General features: G+C 43.2%; 1 protein-coding gene across 1 annotated transcript in view; it reads right to left on the reverse strand.

Moving 5' to 3' along the window:
- Nucleotides 1-1,087: 1,087 nt before the first annotated feature.
- Nucleotides 1,088-16,395, reverse strand: part of POPDC1 (popeye domain cAMP effector 1) — a 34,165-nt gene continuing 18,857 nt past the window's right edge. The window contains exons 7-8 of the mRNA XM_031031818.2: nucleotides 16,253-16,394; nucleotides 1,088-2,054 (exon numbers count right to left, since the gene is read on the reverse strand). Coding sequence (XP_030887678.1) covers nucleotides 1,930-2,054; nucleotides 16,253-16,394 — 267 coding nt within the window. The 3' untranslated portion in view covers nucleotides 1,088-1,929. The remainder of the gene's footprint in view (nucleotides 2,055-16,252; nucleotide 16,395) is intronic.

The raw sequence follows: 16,395 nt of genomic DNA on the forward strand, positions 1-16,395 counted from the left end.
GGACCCTTCCCGCTGTCTCATCATGGCAAAGTGAGACACACCAGAAGGTGGGTCAGGCTAAGAAACCCCAAGCTTCTGTGGATCCACAGAACATTAAAGATGTGGCCTCAGCAGAATCTAAAATTACTTTCTCTTCAGGGAAGGGTGTCGTATCTAATTACTCTATAGAGTGATTTTGTAAATTAGTCTTCTGCATGTGGAAACTAAATGGTCTACGTGACCCTACCCCGACAGTTAGAGGACGCAGGACCAGCTCCATTATGTTACGGTTACTGCACGTAGGATCTCAGGCACAGCAAGGGACCGAATGAATCTTCACAGTCTTAAATCCAAGGTTAAGTCCATTCACCTGTGTTTCATTTCCCCCAAATAAATTTATAATTTAGGAAACTGAAGAGGCCACACTAATCGTGAAGTGAAATCAGCCTTTTCACTGTGGTGTTAATAAGGCAACATCTGATAAAGATGTTAGGAGCTGGATTCCCAGTCTGTGGAAATTTTCTTAGGAGTGACCGAGCATGTAAATTTAACTCAAGTGAAATTACTAAAATAATTAGCCTAAAATGGATTTAGGAAAGTGAGGTGACCCTTGAGTAGCTTATCTACCTTCTCTGACAGAAATCACCTTTTGACAAGACAGGCTGCTTTGGGCTCACCTTACCTGAAAGTAATTTCATTGGGAACTTTTCTTAGCCATTTACTATAACAGGGGACTGACTCAAGTTGGTTCTAGTGGATAAAATAAAATCAGCGTGATGTATGATATAGCATAGTCGATCAATGGGCTTCACCCATTTGAGTGCCACAGTCACCCTGACCAGTCTGACTGATGATTTCAGCAAACTTCTCATTTCCCACCAGCCGAATACCCCGGTTTCCTGAAACATGATTCCAGTAGGAAAGAGAGATTTACAATCAAGGCCCTCACAGCAACATCTAGCTAGGTTGGGTGCCCATGGCATGGCTTATGGGAAACTGCCCCCAAAGCTGTGTTTACATTTGCGAACCTGGCCCTGGGTATTTGGTACACATTTTAAGGAGACACCTATGGCTCTGGAGGAACCGCCTGAAACTTCAGACCACAGGATGAAAATGCTCTTTCACTCACTTCCTTCTGTGACACTTGTTTAATCACTTGACTCCCTACCCCAAGTAAAGTGTTCCCCACACCAGGGTGTGTGGGGACAAGATGGCTCCAAATCACAGGTGAGCTGAGTTTTGCTGCAGGTCAAGCTAAATTCAGAACTGCTTCCATCTGTTATCTTTCCAGCTTTGGTTTCCAGACCCGATTACACACAGCATAATATAAGGGTAATGTGAGCAAAGGATGATGAGTTTTGCTCATTATCCAGCTCTCTACACAATGCCCAAATAAGTGAGGTGATCTAGTGGAGTAATGTGTTTGGCCTGGGAGAAAAAATAAACACCAGCCAAATCACATCTTTATAATCTTCTAGCTTCAAAATTCAGTTGAACAAGGCCTGAGACTCCCTGCTTTTTTAATGATACCTCAACCTCAATTTCAAACTTACCCTGTTTGCTAAGACTATCAAATGGACGACCCCATTGCCACAGTGGAGAAAAAACTATTTGTGAGAAAAATGAACCACAACTCAGAAAAAATAAGTGAAAAGGCATTTGCATTGACAGAGTGCTAAGTTAAAACAATGATATATCTAGAAAACACTGCGAAAATATATATCTCAAAATAGAACTAGGTTTAGTCAGAAGGCTCAGTAAAATAATTGCTTAAAAAGCTGATTAATAAAAGGAGAGCTCAAATAACCTTCCCATTTTCTGACCCTCACTTTCCTGCCCTCAGACTATCAGTGCTATAGCAGACTAATCAAAAAGCCATGAAGAAGTGCGGGTATTTTCAGGGTCTCTTCAAGACAATTTCCATCTTGGTCACTTGACCTCTCTCTCTGATCAAGGCAACTGATGGACTTTCAGTGCATTTGGAGACACGGGCTCAAAGACCTCGTCGTCATCTTCCACCCCTTCTTCGATTGGTTTCATCTTGGTGGAGCCCCGCTGGTGTGGGGACGGCACATCTGTCAAAGACACAGAGAGGAAAACCACTTAATGTCCAGCCTGCCCTGATGTTGGTATGATGTATCAATGAGAAACTCCAACTGGAAAGGAAAACTCTCTGGGACTCTATCGCTAGCACCAGGAATGCAATTTCCCTAAATACTGTATTTTCAATTCAGCATTTCAAGAAAACGACGAAGTCAAGAAATGATTCTCAGTCCTGAGAACAGACATGGAATGGATTCCAGTGCACGTGTTTGGATGATAGAAGCTTCTCAAACATATGCAGTTTCCAGTGGGTTGCGTTGCCCTAAAGTCTGATTAGGACTCAGAATGCCTGTTCCTGCATTAATAGCATACATGGTGACGCTAGTTCCTCAACAGCTGATTTCACTCCTAACTTCCCTAAAGAAGAGTTCCGTCCTAAAGCTATGGAAGCTAACACCATCTGTAGGACCACCACTGGCCAGTCACTGCCAGGACTGACACGGGAGCAGGAGGGACGGGAGAGAGGGAGGGGGGAGGGAGAGGGGAAGGGGGGAGGGGAGGGGGGCGAGTCCAGGCACACAGGAAGGAAAAGCCAGGTGAAGAAAATACAACCCCAAGTAGCAGAGGGGGCAGGAACATCCCTAAAGCCTTTTACATCCAAGGAGTCAAGTGATGAAGGGCTCGGTCCACCCCCCCTTTGTTCATGCGTTCTTCCACAGAAGGGACACCACGATTGATAAAGAGAAAAAACGTGGTTTAAAAGTAAGAGTAGAAGTTCCTATAGATGGGCGCATAGACTTCTCAAGTGCTTGATAAGCAGCTCCCAGGACAGCATAAACACCCCTCCACAACGTTCCCACATTCAATGTCAGGATTCGTTCTGTCGAGGTCCCTGTCTGCCCCGCCCACAGCCACGTGGTGCCCTTGCTGCCCTCCAACAGGGCGGAATGGTATTCCGTCAATCGGTCAATCAGCAAATACTGACCTCAGGCCGGGCGTAACGTTGGTAATGGAAGAACAATGGGTGAAACCCAACTCTTCAAATACTTGGTATAGAGCACAGGGGGGTAGTGGGACCCCACTAAGATGCGTAGCAGAACTGCTACAAGAACTTTACAGAGATCACCTGTTAGTCCCTGCTGACAGCAGATGCTGTGGGCGAGCAGCACGGGCAGGGGACCTGCAGAGCCACACAGCCCCAGGGGAGGCAGCACGCACCGAGCTCAAGGCCCCAGGCGCAAAACACAGCTCCCGGGTTCAAAACCCTGCTCTGCTGCTCCCTAGCTGTGTGATCGGCACTCCATCACTAAGCCTCAGTTTCCATATCTGTAGAAGGAAGGGAGATAATCCCAGGGCCCGCCTAGTGCTGCTGTTGGGAGATAAAACACAATAACCGGGTCACGGACTCAGCAGGGTGCTGGGCACACAGAAAATGCCGCTCCATGTTTATTACGAACTGCATGGTCCCAGGCACGCTTCGGGCAGATGCTGCTCCCAACAGCCACAGCTTCCGACATAAAAAAGATAGATATGAGTTAGACTGGCCTGAGCTTTGGTATAGTTGATGTGTTTGCTGTGCCAACATGGAAATTGTTCACTTTCAAGCATTTACAATCAGTTCAAATACTGAGTTTCTTGAAAGACAACTACGGACATCAACTGTAGAGAATGAGCCTCTATTAAAAGGATCCAGGAACACAATTCTGTCACGGAGCAGCACGGCGCGGCAGAATCATCCAGGCAAGTCTTTGAGCCTTTTCTCGCAGGCGAGAGCACAACCACCAACCACAACCTCCAATTTGCATGTCTACTCAAGTGGCAACGAATACAATCCGTGTGAGCTTGGGCAAGTTACTTCACTTCTCCCTGCCTCAATTTCCCTATCTGTAAAATAGGAAGCATGCTCTTATCTACTTCATATGGTTGTTAAGAGGACTAAGTGGCTGACTGTTTGTATAGTTCTTACCTCAGTGCCCGGGATGCAATAGTCATTTTGTCAGTTTGTAAGTTAATGAAACAAGTTATTAATACAGTCTGTGGAGGGCAATGGACTAAGTAATTAGAAAATTTGTTAAAATTCATGATCACCGGTAGGAATGGCGAATAAAAACAAGCGGGACTTGTCCTTGAATGGGGGTTTATGTTTCTCTATCGAAACGGTCCCATGTGCAGCAAAATTGTCTTAAAAAAATAGCCATGGCTTCCGTCATATGTCTAGCCTCCAGTTATGACTGAGCCTCATAAAACATTAACTCAGGCTGAGTATTTGCAATCAGATAAAAACTCTCCGAACAAACAACAAGATGGCATGTCTAAGAGCATTAAACTGAATCAATAAGGTAGAGCATTCAGACATGATTGTATAACACCCGTAAAAGAAACACACCCACTTTATTTTGACTGGGGAAGTGGGACTCATTGCTCTGGGTTTTAGCCCATCTATCAAAACAGGATCCTACGGCTGCCATCTACATCGGGGTCAAAAGTTCTTTGCCTTCTCAGTTCCATCACCAATCGGTGCATTTTCCCACTGAGAGAGAATGAAGAGAGGACCCAAGACAACTGGAAATGACCTGGTGAAAACCTTCCAAGGACTTTCAACTTCTCTGTGAAAGAATTTGTCTGTTCCCCAGTACATTTGCCGGGGCCAAGGAAGAGCTGTGGTGCTTCCTACATAGCATTAAAAAGACAGTGGTGTGGGAGTCATTCACAGTCGTGGGGTGACACCCAGGGGTCTCCAAGTCGGGCCTCCTTTCTCTTCCAGTCCAACCTCTGGCAAACTCACTGCTCCCCAAATCCAACTCATCCTTTCCCTCTTCTCTTGCTTTTCTCCTCGCCTGGAGTGGCCTCTCCACTCCCATCCCTACCCATCAAATTCCTATCCATTCCTCAAGGTCAAGGTCAAACCCCACCTCCTTCATCTGGAGTCTTCCCTAATTCCTTATGTGGAAAGATTCTATTCCCTAGAGACTGACAACTCGTTCTGTAGTTCATTGTGATCAGAAGTACGTGCCTCTGTCCCTTACTGGAAAACGAGCATCTTGCGGGCTGTAACCACACCCTCTCCTGTCCTGAGAAGTAGCCCCCATGTAGCCAGGTCCTTGATAATTACTTAGTACATGAAAATAATTACTTAGTCCATGAAACTCCACATGAGGCCTTCAGAAGGCTGAGCCTGAGGATGAGGGAAAGACACACAGCCATCCCCTTTCATCTCGGATGGGTCAGTTCCCCACCTGTATTTCTCATGTGCAGGCGGTCTCAGGTTACAGTAAAACCTCACTCTGAAAAGGGACTGTTATTACTATATGCTGTGTCATGTTCCCTGGGGAAATCATTGTCATATAATTGACTTCAATTATATGACAGTAGGTTATAGGAGTGCATACAGCATGGGCAAGAGCACCGTCCCCTCAAGTAAACATCAGTAGGCTCGGCTGTATCATCACCGGCCACGAAGTTTTCATCCAATCAGCAAAAAGTGCCCCTGAGTGATGACAAGGCATCAGAGGCTGGGTTAAATGTTGGGGAACTGAAAGTCTCTGACTCGATATTTTGTTTCTCAGGAACTCAGTGCACTTTTCAGAGCAACTCGTGCTCACCACATCCATACAATTTTTCTGCTTTATACTCAGAAGCTAAAGCAAAGACAACCTGGAGAGCCTGTGAAGGAAAGGCGAGTGGGGCAGCTGTGGTGTTCAAACGCCTTCCTCATCAGGAAGGGGGCCACCTCGGCAGGGTCCCATTCTGGCAGGATAGACTGCGGGCCCTGAGAGCCCGGCAAGATTGCATATTCCTGCTACCGTTCTTTGCACAGGATACTAGATTCACTCTCCTTTCAGGTTTCGTGGCTGGGTTAGAGTGCACAGACCCCTCTGGTCCCAGTTCCCACAGCAGCGCCTTGCTGTCCTTCCTTCCCTCCGCCCTACCACCCCACCCCCAGCAGATGCACTGGAAGGCAACAGGAACTGGGCCTACCTGGTAACCACTGGAAGCTACCTGGTGCCGGCTGGCTGCCTGACCCCTCCATAGGAGTCAGGGTCGCAGAGAGTGCCCACACTTTGTCCCAACCTCAGTTGGCCTGGGCCTCCTGTACCCCTGAAGGCCAAGGGTGATGGTCACCTGGTCTACCTGCGGGTCTGTCACTGTTGTGGCCAGGAGAAAGTCAGACTCTGAGGAGCAGGAACTCACTTGCCCTAGATCTGATGCTCTCCAACTTTGACCAGACACCTGCTGGTTCGGTGGAAAGACTCAGTCACCATCACTATGCTGCTAGAAATAATTTCTTTGTCCACTAATAAATCTAAGCCCAATCTGGAGTGTGCACAACAACAAAACCCCCCAAAACTATAAAAAAAGAAGAGAGCATATTCTCCTTCAAGGGAACTATCTTACATTTCCCAAGTTGAACATTAATAAATTCTTTCTACAAGTTTGCCTGGTTTTTCATTAATTTTATGCAGTGATGCATCATCAGAAATTTGCCCAGAAGGCCCAAACCTACCTAGATGTAAGAGCATGAGGAGAGGAGAGAGGAAGAAATTGAACTTATCTTTAGTTAAGTGCTTTTTCAAATTACTTTTGTCCCTCAAGGTCATTACTATGGGGTACATGACCTCTGTATGATGCTTTACTTTTCACTTATTCCAAATTCTAGGCAGGCAAATAATTCCATATCCATAAATTTTCCAGAAAGCTGATTTCTATCCTTCCTCTATTAAAACCACTTCTATAGTTGGGAAAGAGAAGTGGTTAACTATATCCTTTGGTATTTATTATAATTAAGAAGAAATAATTAGCATTATTTTTTGCTTTTAGCTATAATTATCTCCTTCTTGGCTCTGGGTGCCAATTAACACAGTTTATTATAAAAGTATGTAAAACAAATAGTCTCAGACTGAACCGCAATCCAGATTTATCAGGTGTGAAATTGTTAAACGGTTATATCGAGAGTTACTGTTGCTGGGGGATGTTTCATATTACACCAAGTGGCAAAAAATCTTCTGTCAGAAAGACTTCTACATCCCTCCCGTAGATACCAGTGCCCTGAGAAGGCATAGTCAGCAGTGCGGAATTTCCTCTGAGCTGTACACCACGTTCGGCGTGTTCAGCTGAGAGAGAGAACAGTAATCCTGAGAGGAAGAGAGAAAAACTCAAACTCAAAAATAGGAGCTTTGAGCACATGTAGAAGACAGAGGCTTAGCAGTAAGAGCCCTGAACCAAACAGTGGACGCTTCCACTCCTGTCAGATCATAGAGGGTGACAACACTGTGGACGCCCACTGGAAGATTTGGACCTGGGAAGTCTAGTCTCTCCTCAGCAGGCCTGTTCGGACAGCAGCTGGTGCTGGCTCCTCGCTGAGGAGGAGTCTGTATGGAGGCCCACTGCGCATGCTGCAGGTTGTTGCCTGCCAGGGCAAGCGAGTCGTGGGCCTCTGTGAGGACAAGCTTAGCCTGCCCCACCAGACCCTTTCCTGTCTTCCTAAGGTCCCGAGTCAAAGAACCACAGGAAGAGTTTTTACATTCAGACTAGTGGAGCTCTTACCTAACAGTCAAAATTCTAGTATCCAGAGTAGTGAAAAATGAGCTAAGAGAAATTTCCTTTGACAGAACTCTGTCCTTATTAAGCTTATTCTATTTCAGTGTGCTTCTAATTACATGAGGGCCCCAGGGCGTCTCTTAGAAGTCAAAGTAAACAGACATATTTGTTGGGCTTAAATCCAGAGTGAAGGTCACACCCCCGTTCTAGAGAATGAATAAGCAACCTCAGGTTTGATCTCCCAATAAATAGAATATCATGATATGAAATTTGTCAAGTGACTTTTCTCTCTGCTTAAGATACACATTTTTTATAAAGGGGGAACACTTTGGTAAACTATCTAATATAATGTTATATGATTTTTTCCCCTTTATTCTGTTAACTTTGATGACATTTCCCTCATTCCTTTCAAAGTGTTCTTATTTTTTTTATGTTTAACCATCTGGCCAAATGCTTTAGCAAGTAATTAAAAACCTTACAAAGGGTTTAGAATTTTAATTAGATTATACAGTTTTTGATGAATGGGGATAGGGAAGGATTTAATGGCTTCGTTGTTAGAGAGGATTATCATCCCTTTTCCTGCCTTGCCCATGTATATCATAAGATTTTTTTAAATTGAGGAGACTGAGTTTGGATTGAAACTTTCTGAAAAATAATGATGAAGGGTAGATATAGCTTTTATCCTTAATTTCCCTTAGAGAAACTAAGGCACCAGCATTGAGGGACTCAACCAAAGAAATGTACAAATTATGGCAAATAGAGAGGTTGGAGGTGAGTGGTTCCCATGAGGAGGTTTTCTCTAGCCCAACAGGTCATTTCTAGATCAATTGGTAACTACCCACATGGGTGGTCGGGGTGTTGAGCTGCCTGGCAATAGGTGTGAGCAGCAGAGGAACAGTGGAAGTCCTGCAGCCCCTTCCTGCCCACAAGGAGAAACCTGTAACATCATGGGGATGGCGAATAAACTCAGAGGAATGCGGAAGGCAGTTCCAGGATTGTAGCTGTGCGCAGACCCAGACAACAACTAGCCCAGGATGAGATAGGAGAATGGAAGGTTCTGTGAGGAAGGTCTCTAAGATAAACGGGACACAGAATTGATGTACTGAGAGACTACAGATATAAGAAAAAAATGCAAGGATGAAGAGAAAAAAGGCAACTAGAAATATCTATAAAGACAAAAAGCAGTATGAGAAGGCATGGCTCAAAAAAGAAACAACTGCTCCAAGACTTTAAGAAGAACAAATTGGATTTCAATTAAAAGACAGAATGAATAAGAAACTACAAGATACTAGGGACATGGTGAATAAAATGGCTCCCAAAGCAAGACAATAAAAAACCTCCGGGGGAAAAAAAAGTAAAGTCAAGTATGAAGTAAACTGTGGCATGATTTTTGTGTTGTATATGAAAGGAGAATCCATTTGTACTTGATATTAGAAACAGTCTTCTTTGAACAGAACAGGAATCATGACTTTATAACTAAAAAGAAAGAAATGTAGTCACAGTCCACTATTTGGTTCTGAATAAAGCAAAATAATGTCAACATTGTTTATTTGCTTAAGCTTTGCAAAACAAATCATAGAGAAAGCACGGAAGACCTAGCTGTCAAAAAAAAGAACAAAAAAAAGAACAGAGTACTTAATACCACTGAATTGTACACTTAGATATGGTTAAGATGGTAAATTTGATGTTACGTGTATTTTATGACAATAAAAATATTTTGGAAAAAAAGAGATAACAGAATATACTTGTTATCAATCTTGATTGTTTAAAAGTTAAGGAAGAGACCTACAACAATGTAAAGGTAGAAGGGAAAGAATAAGAAAGGGTAGAGAGGCTAATGTCCTCACCTTTAAAACTGCTGCAGACAGAAAACAAAATGGAGGTTTAAGTATATTATTTAATGTTATAAAGGTAAATAATAAAAGAATAAAAACTAGCGATATCACCAAATTGATCAGAAGGGGAAAGGGAAGTTAAAAGTGAGTTAAGTTAGGTAGTAGATAAACGTTAAGTGGGTAAATCAATAAATAATAGGACAGTATTTAGCATTTTGGAAAAAATTGTTCCAAAGTGATTGCTCGTAGCGAGCAATTAGGTTGGAGGGGGTTAGTTCTTTTCATTGAAAGTTTTTTGTTTTTTTTTTTTACTACCTGTTATGTGTGTATATTAACTTGTTAATTTTTTAAAAAGTATTTTTATTTATTTTTGAGAGAGAGAGAGAGAGAAAATGAGGGGGGGGAGGAGCAGAGAGAGAAGAAAGCTCCCTCATGAGTAGGGAGCCTGACGCAGGACTGGATCCCAGGACCTGGGATCATGACCTGAGCCAAAGGCAGACGCTTAACCGACTGAGCCACCCAGGCACCCCTTAACTTGTTAATTTTTAAATTTGTTATTAAAAGTTTAAAAATGTGTAACTGTAGGGACACCTGGGTGGCTCAGTGGGTTAAGCGTCTGCCTTCAGCTCAGGTCATGATCCCAGAGTCCTGGGATCGAGCCCTGCATCAGGGTCCCTGCTCAGTGGGAAGCCTGCTTCTCCCTCTGCCCCTCCCCCCGACTTGTGGGCTCTCTCTCTCTCTCTCAAGTAAACAAATAAAATCTTTTAAAAAATGTATAACTGTATAAAGTCCCTTTACCATCATTTTACAGAGAAAACACTTTGAGGATAGAAGGCAGTGAACGGATTGGTGATGACAGGAGTTCTGGAGACAGAGAGCACAGGCCCTACTGGCGGGGGGACCAGGGACTCAGAGGAAATAAATGTCCTATTTCTCAACCCTAAAAGGGGAAAACACCACACCAACCTGACTGGGTGGGTGTGAAGATTAAATGCACATGGTCAGGATGTGTCAGCTGCGATAGCAGGGGCTGAACATCCCTAACCAAAATTACATTCCCAAATGGATATGGATATCCATCCATAGGGTAAAAAGCAAAACAAGAACTTATAACAAATTCAACACTTCTTTGTTTCAGAGCTAGCCCAGTGGCCTTGACCCCAATACTTAGCCTCCCTCAGCTGCTCCTTACTTTACATACAAAGTGGGAGCACTGCTTTTCTCTAGCCATCTTGATGGATCTGAGAACTGTTCCCTCAGTATTCCTGCTGCCTGTCCCCAACTCCTCTCTACTTCTCCAGATAATTCACGTAAAGCTTGTTGTTTATTTGTCTATTGCTGTTCGTAGGGCTAATGGAATACAAATTGAGTTGAACAGGTTATTTCATGAAAGCAGCCTTGAAACTGAGATGGCTGTCTTAGTTTTTTGTATCTTTCCAGGTAAATAAATGGGTAAGAAAGCTGACAGAAACTCATTATGTCAGATACGCTGCTCGTCTTTGCAGATTAGAATACTAACCAGATGCAAGCTCACTTAAAGCATATTTGTGCAACTAGGTCACATGAAATTAGGAGATCGTCCAGAACGCCATCTTGACATTAATAACAAAAAACATTTGAAAAGATTTTTTTCTCAGTAAAAAAACCTCACTCTAAATATTTCATAGTGTCGGGGCGCCTGGGTGGCTCAGTCGTTAAGCGTCTGCCTTCGGCTCAGGTCATGATCCCAGGGTCCTGGGATCGAGCCCCGCATCGGGCTGCCCGCTCCGCGGGAAGCCTGTTTCTCTCTCTCCCTCTCCCCCTGCTTGTGATCCTGCTCTCACTGTGTCTCTGTCAAATAAATAGATAAAATCTTTAAAAAAAAAAAATTTCATAGTGTCTTTAAAAGTCATACATTTTAATTATAATTTCTGAAAAAAATACATGGTTTAAACTAACAAAAGCTTTCAAAGACGAGTTCCAACAGAATGCATTGCCTATAAAACCTCAGGATTTAAAAAAAAAAAACAACCACAACAATAGGTTATTTAACCCAAATTAACTAAAATAAAGTTCTACAACTTTTAAGGAAACAGAATATGGCCTCCCGTTGCCATGACGACGCCTGTGCCCGGGACTGCTTGTCAGTGATGCACCTGCCAAGTCCGATCAATCTGTATGCGTGTGTGTTTTCTACAGCACACGTAGGAGCTAAACCTCATAAGGAGGAGGAGATGGCAAGGCAGTCTGATGAGCACCTCGGGGCAGAAGCAGAGAGGAGAGCTTATAGCCACAAAAGGGCACGCAATCCTTCCCACATGCCCAGCACGGCCCGTCCTTTCTGGTCCTTCTGCCTCACAATCACGCTTCCAAACACGAAACAAGTAAATGAAGCCACAGGAAAGTGAAAAGGAGCTAAGTGGATTATGGGCTACTGAATAATTAGGAAGGAAGCAATTTTTCTCGGACTATCTCATTAGTTTACTTTCTTGTCTTCAGATGATAATTTGATGTGGAATACAGAGTCTGTGCAGCAAAGAGTAGAGATCTGGCTCTGGACTTAGCATCATGTGATATACGTAAAAAATAGAGCACAACGTAAGAAATGGGATCGGCAGCAATCTCTTTTCGTGCCTTCACCAGAATCTACGCAAGCCTGGAGATCTACCTACCAGTAAATGGGAAATACAAGCAACCACCATGGGGCTGCACTCAGCAAAATTCCAGACTGTAGGGAGGGACTCCTACTCCTCACTATTCAGAGCATGGTTCAGGGGCCAGCCACATCAGCACCCCTGGGGCACTTGTTAATCAGGGGGACGCCAGGTCCCACCCCAGTCTTCTGCATCAGAATTTGTAATAAAATCTCCAAGTGATTCATATGCACAATTACATTTAAGAATCAAGTTTCTACAGGACAAACAAAACAAGACAAAACAAAACAAAAATGCAAACACACACACACACACACAGAAAGAGAGATGGAAGGGGAGCCCAGAGATTCAGAGACTTTTCAACCAAATGGAATGGGTACATGCTGATCCTGATTTGAAAAATAATTATGGGAAATGTTGATATGGATTTTAATATTTAAATCTACTTCTGTATTTGAGTTGATGACTAGAATGAATAATGTAAAACTTGTTTAATTAGGAAAATATATAAAATAAATATAATTCTTATAGAGCAGCATTGCTTGTAATTCTGGAAGGACATATGAGGCGAAGTGAAAGCTAACCAAATGCTAAATGACCGGAGGACATTACTGGATAATTTAAATGCTCCTATGTAGAACCGCCCCCCCCTGCCCCCATACAATGAATAAGGCAAAAATTTTCATTGAAATGGAAATCAACGGGTCTGTGAAAACCTATTTGCAGCACTGCTTGGTCATAATGGAGGAATGGGGTGTGTGGGGGGGTAAGTTTCTCCAATGAGGTAGGTTGTAGGAGAAAGAAGTGATTTGTGTACTGAGTACAGGTGGACTCATCCGCAAAGGGGTAAATAATAATAATAGTGAATGTGCCTTGCTGACAGACTTGTCAGGTGTAAATGCAGGAATGGGTGTGAAAGTAACTTGTAAACTATAAAGCACTAATCAAATGTTATGTACATTTTTTTGTCTTTTCTTTTTAAAACCAAGAGGCAATATGGTCAAACAGCATGGATCGGACAGGACACCTAGCTCTGTATCCCAGAGCCTCTCCCTGTGCAACTGGAACAAGTGAATAAGCATCCATAGTCCTAATTTTCTCAGGTGTAAAATGCAGTAATACTCACTAAGGTAGATCCATGTTCTTGTCAAAATACTTGCTTTCCCTCCTTCCTCAGGCCCCTTCCTGCTCAGCCCCTGCAGGAGGATTAAAGATCCACCTGCTGATGGTGGTTCTGGCCAAGTGACCCCTCTGATCCAGTGGGCGTGAGAGGAGGTGGCACGGGCTGCTTCTTTTTTTTTTAAGTTTTTATTAGTTTATTTATTTGACAGAGCCAGAGGGCACCAGTGGGAGGGGGCAGGGCAGAGGCAGAGGGAGAAGCGGGCTCCCCGCCGAGCAGGGAGCCCAACACAACTTGATCCCAGGACCCCGGGATCATGACCTGAGCCCAAGGCAGACGCTTAACGACTGAGCCACCCAGGCGCCCCGCATGCGCTGCTGCTAAGTGGGAGCTTTCAGAGCCGACACATAATTCTGCCATCACTGTCTTTTCCTCTGCCCCGAATGGCAGCCATCCGAATATGGGCTGCTCTTTTGCATCCCAGACCGAGGGGGACTCTTTGGCATCCCAGGCGAAGGGGGACATGGGCCTGGAGTAGCACGCAGCGTGCACATGCGCGAGAAAGCAGCCTCTTGGTCACAGCCAGAGATCCGGGAAGCCGGTGGTGCGGTGTCATCCAGCAAAAACCAGCATAGCTCTCCGCGCAGGTTTAAAGACTACATGTGCTTACGTCCAGAGTTCCTGAGAAATAATAGCGACTACTGTCCATAAAGGTTTGTCCCCTTCTCTCCTTAGCATTCATGAAGCTGCCTCCACCGCTGAGAGGAACCGCCATAGTCGCCCCCCAGGGCCAGTCGAAACCCAGAATGGAAAGAGCTCGCTCGTTTGAGGGACCTCGCATTTACTAAGACTTCCCACATGCTCCAAAAGTGGTAAGTTTTGTTACTTCAGCCTAATAGTCTTACGAGACTGGTTCTGTATTCTCTGTTTTACAAGAAATGTCATCTGTAGTATGGGCAAGTAGACAGCGTATTGATGGCCCTGGCAAACAAAACAAAACAAACAGAAGCCTCAGACTTCAGTTCTGAGCTAAAACCTAAGAAAGAGAAACCAGAACCAACTAGTCTTTGATGAATCACATGCTAGGATGAATTAAATAATTCATAATTATATCAGTGCGGTGCTCAAGGACCAATGTCTTTCATTAAACGGCAGGAAGTGAAGCCAAGAAACTCAGAACAGGGATTAGTGAAAGGGAATTGGGTATGAGCAGGGCTTTGTTGCACAATTCACACATACCCACACTCAAACCCACACTGACTAGATCCACAACTAATAATCATTAGTGCAAGATTTGAACCCAGGCCTGTATGTACAACATGGGTGATCAATCCACCCGGTAATATAGGTTTCTGGTGGCACAAACAGGACAAATGTTCATCTAGAAAATGTGTTTTTATTCTAGTTAAACAACACACTCTTAAACTTTTTTTTCTAAAATGTTATTTTACTCCCCAAAGACTTGGCTTATACAATAAAATACTATAGAAAAACAAAAACTTATTGTTTAATTCCCTTTCTGCTGACCTTTCTTAGTATAGTAATTACAATACATGCAATTAAGATGGGTCCACTTGAAAATGCTTAGTAACCACCAAACTGTTTCAACAAGATAATGCATTTGATATGTTAGCAGATTGCAGAGTTTGGTCAGCCTCAGTCTGTACTTTCAAAAGTTATGTTAGAATAAGATACAGCCATCTCCCATTTCTCATTTGTGTTACTCCTGAAATCTCCTTTGGGTCCACAACACATTTCTATGCCTAGACTTTGCTTTGGAAGTTTACGCCCATTACATTGCTTTGCCAATTCCAACCTCTCTACACTATGTAATACTTAACATCCTTAATCCAATTTATCTAAAGCATCCAAAGTTACAAGATAATTTACATAAACATTTAGGATTGTTGAATGTGTACCTGTATTTCCTTAAAAGTTTCTTCGGATCAACATACAATTGGAAACATTAATAGTTTTTTTATTTTATGCAATGGGAGAATTTGACTGACTTTTTGCTACTTCAAATGAATTTGTTCAAAGTTCTTCTCATACTATTGTTCTTGGAATAATTCTTAAAATAATTTAGTTTCTCTCATTTCACTTACTAATCTTCAAATTTCTGTGTCTTAAAATGTTCCTTACTTAAAATGTTTTAAAATGATCTAACCCATAGGATAATCTTGGAAAACTTGCCTCTCAGTGGGTGTGTGTGTGAATGAGGTAACTCACAGGGGTGTTGGGTGTTGGGTGGTCTCCTTCATCTTCAGGACCATTCTATCACCCAGTCACCTGTTAACTCTTGGGGCTCACACTGAGATAACCAGTCAGCAGTAAAACACCCAGCAGTTATTTCCCATCATTTTCTTTTTTACCAAAATTTTATTTACCAGTTTTATTTCCAATGGATATTTAGGTTTGTCCCAGAATTTTACAATTGTGGAAAAATGCGGGAATGAACAGCACTTAATGCGGTATCATTTGTCAAAGAGCATATACATAGGGTAAAACTCTAGCAGGGACATTTCTGTGTCAAAAGGTGTGTGCATTAAATTTTAAATAGACAGGTCATATTTCCGTAGAGGTTGTACACGTATCATCTCCAGAGAGCAACAGTCAAGAATTCCTGCTTCCTGTCTGCTTTACCACCACAGTGTGCCAATAAAATCTTCACCAATAAAAGGGGTTATTTTGTGTTATTTATTTATTTATTTATTTATTCATTCATTCATTCATTCATTCATTCCCATTGCTGGGTCTAGGCTTTCACTTGAACTAAAATCATGAAAGCAACAAAGCCGAATACCCAGCAGACCATATGGACTCTTTCACATTATCTCAGTGAACCAGTATTTAAGAAGAGTGTGCGGCAAAACAAGCCAACAATTTCTGCAATTCGGACTGAGGGATAAGAGCTCTCATGTTGGATTTTTAGCTGAGGGGCAACATGGACAAGGAAAAGCGAGAAAAAATTGTTACTTTTGCTGATACCTTGGGGTTGCCCAATTGTTCCTTGCCAAGCTATTTTTCTGATCACGGTTGTCATTTGTCTATTTCCAATGACATCCGGCGGAATCCTGGAGGACTCTCAGTCTGGGATAACTTACGGAGAGAGGATATGCTGGAGGTGCCCCGAAGAAACTGGTGTAAACCATCATCACTGTCACTGGAGCTGGCGATACTGTTCCTCATTTCCAGCATGGAGATCTGTGTGCACAGGCTGAGCTGGTGTTCCAACTTTTTGGCCTTC

Source organism: Leptonychotes weddellii, chromosome 8 (assembly GCF_054177405.1).
Source record: "Leptonychotes weddellii isolate Sample4059 chromosome 8, ASM5417740v2, whole genome shotgun sequence".
In the NCBI taxonomy this organism is placed as follows: Eukaryota; Metazoa; Chordata; class Mammalia; order Carnivora; family Phocidae; genus Leptonychotes; species Leptonychotes weddellii.